Below are 6,000 nucleotides of genomic sequence, written 5' to 3' on the forward strand. Positions count from 1 at the left end.
ATGCGCCACCACGCCCGGCTTATTTTTCTATTTTTAGTAGAGACAGAGTCTCACTCCTGCTCAGGCTGGTCTTGAACTCTTGACCTTAAGTGATCCTTCTGCCTCGGCCTCCCAGAGTGCTAGGATTACAGGCCTGAGCCACCATGCTTGATGCTTGGCCTATCTTCTTTTAAATGCTTTATTTTGATTGATTTTTGTATGTAAAATCAACTCTGCATTCCTGCAATAAACCCCACTTGACCTTCATATACTACTTTTTATACATATTGCTGGATTTTATGTCCTACTATTTTAAGGATTTTTATGTCAGTCTGTACTTTTCTTGTAGTGTCCTTGACTGGTCTGGGTATCAGAGTTATGGTGGCCTCAAAGAGTTGGGAAGCAACCCTTCTCTATTTTCTGAAAGAGTTTGTCGGGAATTAGTATCATTTCTGCCTTCAATATCTGATAAAATTCAACATTATATTTTTAATGTCTGTGGGATATATAGTGATGCTTCTTTCATTTCTAATATTGGAAATCCATGTTTCCTCTTTCTCTTAATCTGTCTTGCTAGGGATTTATCAATATTATTAGTCTTTTCAAAAAACCAACTTCTAGCTCAAGGATTTTCTCTATCATTTGTCCTTCACTTCACTGATTTCTGCTCATATACAGTCATGAGCCACATGATGTTTTAGTCAACAGACCACATGTATGACGGTGGTCCCATGAGATTATAATACCATATTTTTATTGTACCTTTTCTGTATTTACATTTTCAAGTACTTATCATTGTACTAAAACTGCCTACAGTATTCAGCACAGTAACATGCTGTACAGGTTGTAGCCCAGGAACAATAGGCTACACCATACAGCCTAATTGTACAGACCACCTAGGTTTGTGTGAGTACGCTCAATGATGTTTGCACAACGATAAAATCACCTAACAACACATTTCTCAGACTGTATCCCATCTTAAGTGACACATGACTGTATGTACCATTTCCTTTCTTCTACTTACTTTGTATTTAACACATTAACTGCCATGAGAGTTGTATTTAACTCACATTGGTTTTGTCCCTGGGGCTGTGTGAATCATACATAAAATCTTACTTCTTGATGTTCTTTTTGCTATAATATTGACAATTCTAAAAACATGGATTAAATGAATAGAAGTCAATCAATTTTGGTTTTCTATTTATGTTTATCTTTAAATTATACTTGAAGTTTTTATTCTATTTTTTTTTTTTTTTTTTTGAGACAGAGTCTCACTCTGTTGCCCAGGCTAGAGTGAGTGCCATGGCGTCAGCCTAGCTCACAGCAACCTCAAACTCCTGAGCTCAAGCGATCCTCCTGTCTCAGCCTCCCGAGTAGCTGGGACTACAGGCATGCGCCACCATGCCCGGCTAATTTTTTCTATATATATTTTTAGCTGTCCATATAATTTCTTTCTATTTTTAGTAGAGGTGGGGTCTTGCTCTTGCTCAGGCTGGTCTCGAACTCCTGAGCTCAAACGATCCACCCACCTCGGCCTCCCAGAGTGCTAGGATTACAGGCGTGAGCCACCGTGCCCGGCCTTATTCTATTTTTGTAATAAACACTGTGGCCCCAAGGAAAAGTCTGTTTCTTTGGTGTGGCAGTCCATGTGTTAATTTGCTCTTTTTATCTAGATTGTCAAGGAGGGAGCAGAAGTCCCTGATTATCTAACCCTTCTTTCTAATATAGTCATATAAAGATACAAATTTCTCTCAAAGGACTGCATTAGCTACATCCCACAGATTTTTATATTTTCTTCCACTACTCGTTCAAATTATTTTCTCATTTCCCTATTAATTCTTCTTTGACCCATGGGTTATTTACCACTGTGTTAATTTCCTACTATTTTCTAAGTCTCTTATTGTTATTTATTTCTAATTTAATACCACAGTAGTCAGTAAACATACTCTTTTTAATTTGGATCCTATTAAATTTATTGAGACATTGCTATGGCCCTGCATATGTATGGTCTATCCTGGTGAATATCCCAGGTGCACTTGGGAAGACTGCGTGGTCCACTTTGCTGGGAGCAGTGCTGAAGAGATGGCACAGTAGCTGATGGTGGTGTTCAGATCTTCCAAATCCTTATGAATCTTTTGGTCTATTTGTTCTATCAATTATTAACTGAGGACAGTTAAAATTTTCCAACTATGGCTGTGAATCTGAATATAGCTCCCTTTAGTTTTTGTCCAATTTTGTTCCATATATCTAGAAGCCTTGTCATTGGGTGCCATACACAAGTGTTATCACAACAGACCTGTTACGCTTTGAAAGGCCAGCTTACAGGCTGGCCCTTGGCTGGAGCCTGGAAACTTAGATTTGGGGAGGGTTCCTACCACCTGAAGTGACAGTGGCGCCCTGAGCCTAAACTGTTCATACGCTTGGTTTATGCTGAACACCTGTTTCCCTTCTAGGAGTCTGGAGTTTTGGTACACAACATTTGGTGCGTGACATTTCACACGTGTTGTTACGATTCATTGCTGGGGGATGCATGAATGCATCCTGTGTGACTCCACTGGGAGAGGAGCTTTGGGAGCTCATGCCCACCTCCCCCCCCCATGTCCCCCCACATGCCTATTCCCTTTGCGGATCCTGCTCTGTAGCCTTCTGCCTTAATACATCTCAGCTGTGAGTGTAAGATGTGCTGAGTCATGTGAGTCCTCTGAGGGAACCTTCAAACCTGGGAGGAGGTCTGGGCAGCCCCAACACAGGTGCACACACATTTAGGATGGTCACATTTTCTTGATTATCATTATCTCTATGCAATGCCCCTTTGTCTGGTAACACTCTTCCCTTTGAAACCCACTTTGTCTGACACTAGTGTAGTCACAAAGTTCTCTTATGCTTCGTATTTACATGGCGTATCATTTTCCATCTGTTTACTATCAACTTGTTTATGTCTTTATGTTTAAAGTGTACTTTTTTTCTAAACAACATATAATTGGGTCTTAAATGACAACTTTTAACATATGACTTTGGATCAGGAATTCCACTTGTAGGAATTACTCTACAGACATAAAATGTACATTAAAAAGAGATATAAATTAGGTTATTCATTGTAGCAGTGTCTGTAGTAGCAAATGACTGGAAAAAGTCTAAATGTCCATCAATAAGAGCCTAACTAAATAAATGATGGTTCATTCATATAAAGAAACACTATGTAGCCTTAAGAAAGAACAAGAAAATTCTCATGTAATAACATGAACAATCTATAAGACATATGGTTATGAATTTTTTAATAAAGCAAGGTACACAACAGAGTATAGTTCAGTACCATTTATATGTTTAAAAAGGAAAAATACACACAAGTATATTTATATATTGTATTTGCTTAGAATTTCTGGAAAGTTATACAAAAACAGGTAACACTGGGTGCCTTGGAGACACTGTGGGCTGATTCACTTTCTCTGTGTATCCTTGTCAACTTTGAACTATGCGATTATCTTTTCAAAAATAAAATAAATACATGAAATAGGGAAATACATAAAATTTCCTACATAAAATTAGGAAAGAGGAAAGTCCCAAGCCATCAGCTACCTTGGGAGCTTCTAGAAGGCAGTGGCAGCTGAGCCAGACTAGGTAGTGGCCACCTAGTGCTGTATCGCCTGGGCAGCTGACTCCGCTCCTCTCAGGTACAACGTGGATAGGATGACACCTACCGCATAGGGCTCTTGTGAGGACCAAGTGAATTAACACACAAGTGCTAGGAAGCTGTAACAGTACTTGTCACCCAGTCCCCAACACAGTGGCAAAGACGTAGCTGGTGCTCAGTCAGAGGGTTTGGAACTGGACGAGGCAGGACATAGGTGATTTAATCACAGTACATTATTCCTAGACCGAGCACTCCAACAACTTTGAACGTATGCAAGTATCATTCCACCAGCTGCACAGGAAAACCGTCTTGCCAAGCCAGACCCCATAAGAAGCTACATGTTTACACTGGCAGGATCAGATCCTTCTTGTGCACCCCTACAGGCCACCAGGCCTCATGGGGACAATTCAATCACATGGACACTCTGCAGGCCGCTGCACGGAACCATGAACTTGTCCGGCAGTTCCTGCCAGCTGAGGGGCACAGATGGATGTGGGGCCTTGAGGGCAGTGGCTGAGTGTGCAAAGGCCGTGGCACATGCAGCCACACACAGAGCCACCAGGATGCCCAGAGTTCACGCCTGCAGTCCTCACTGCCAGGCTGAAAGCAGGCCATGCGAAGCCATGCACAAGGCCACGTGGCTCCCCTGGTTTCAAAACAGCAGTTCTTTAAGTGTGGTCCCCAAGCCCCTGAGGTTCAGAGAGATCCTGTCAGGGGCTCCACAAGGGCAAATACCCAGATGTTATTTGTCTTTTTCACCGTGTTGACATCTGAACGGAGAGAAAGCAGGCCACTTGGAGTTTTAAATTGCTCCACCGTAGGCAGAAAGAAACTCTTACCCAGTATCAAAAGTGCTGACCAAGTCCCTGAATCCCATATTCTCTTTGCTGATGGGCCACTTTGCCTCTGAATACTGCCAAAGCCCAGGGTAATGGGTACGGTGGTAGGACGCAAGTAAATAAGTGAAAATCAATACAAACGCTCCTGGACTCACGATGGGGTCCCATTCCGATAAATTCATCGTAATACTGTAAGTGAAAAATGCACTTCATACACCTAACCTACTGAACGTCGTTGCTTAGCCCAGCCTACCTTAAATGCGCTCGGAACACTCACATTAGCCTATAGTGGGCACAACAACCTAACACAAAGCCTATTTTATAATAAAGTGCTAAATAGCCCATGTAATTTATTAAATACTGTACAGAAAGTAAAAAACTGAATGGCTGTATGGGTACAACCACACAATCCTAAATTGAACCGCAGTAAATTGTGGACCCAGATTAACTGGAAACCTCTTCTCAGGTGAAAGCAGTCACAAAGTGCTTTTGATAACAAACAGCAAATTTCATTACCTGCTTGATTATTGGCCCGTCAAGCCACTTCAGGACACACTGAAATGCTGTGGACTCCTTCAACAGCTGGCGTGCTCTCTGGGGGTGGGGAGGGACAAGCACGTTTTGGGCAAAGATCCTGTGCCAGTCATTCATGCTGCCCGTCTGAGGATCACGTGGGCCTCCAGGATTCCCTGCACCATTCATGTTCAAACGAAGAAAACAGTTATGAGGGCCACAGTGATCAGAGCAATTCTGAAAGCTTCCTGCCTCCCACCGAATCCCAGAGGACTCTCCATCCCTGAAACCACGCCCTGCAATCCCACCCCCCAAGCCCCAGAGCAGCACACTGCATTGCTGGCTGGCACGCACTGCCATCCCCTCGCTCCAGACAAGCTCCGCCTCCCTTCATGGGCCAGCCAAGGCGTGACTACCCTGACCTCAGGGACTGATCTAGGACGGGCACACACAGGGTTGCTTTCTACAGCTGTGGAGGGCGAGTGCTGCACCGGGGTGAGTGGCAGCTGAAATCCAGCCCTGGTGTGGTGCTGTCGTGCAGGGGGCCCAGGGAGCGCGAGAAAAGGAATACAACTCTTGGAACGGTGAGGCCATCAGCCTGAAACTGCCAGGGGCTACCTCAGGAGCCACCACCTTGAGATACATAAAAACAGGCAGAGAGGAAATGTCATCAGTAGAGCCCTGGCTCTAGGGTACCCTAACGCCAGTCACCCCAGGACACCTCAGATACATGGATGAAGTCTTTCGTTGCTAAAGCCATCTGGGGGTGGGTTTCAAGTGTTACCCAGCTTTAGTGACCCAGCCCATCATGGGTATTATCCGTCCCCTTCCAGCCATGCAGGGATCTGAGCCTTCTCTACACATCTTTTCAGCTGACACAGAATCCTGAGACCTTGGCATTGAGACGAGGCCGCACACTGTGCGCTGAGATGGTAAGGAAGCAGGAAAGGCGGCAGGTCTCTCAGTGTGGTTCCCAAGCCCCTGAGGTTCAGAGAGACCCTGTCAGGGGCTCCACAAGGTTAAAACTATTTTCATAAC

General features: G+C 43.9%; 1 protein-coding gene across 1 annotated transcript in view; it reads right to left on the reverse strand.

Annotated features, from left to right (window-relative positions):
• Positions 1-5,100, reverse strand: part of NPHP4 (nephrocystin 4) — a 110,911-nt gene extending 105,811 nt beyond the window's left edge. Inside the window, exon 1 of the mRNA XM_069477273.1 lies at positions 4,966-5,100. Within this exon, the coding sequence (XP_069333374.1) occupies positions 4,966-5,100 (135 nt within the window). The remainder of the gene's footprint in view (positions 1-4,965) is intronic.
• Between the last annotated feature and the right edge of the window lie 900 nt (positions 5,101-6,000).

Source organism: Eulemur rufifrons, chromosome 8, assembly GCF_041146395.1.
Source record: "Eulemur rufifrons isolate Redbay chromosome 8, OSU_ERuf_1, whole genome shotgun sequence".
In the NCBI taxonomy this organism is placed as follows: Eukaryota; Metazoa; Chordata; class Mammalia; order Primates; family Lemuridae; genus Eulemur; species Eulemur rufifrons.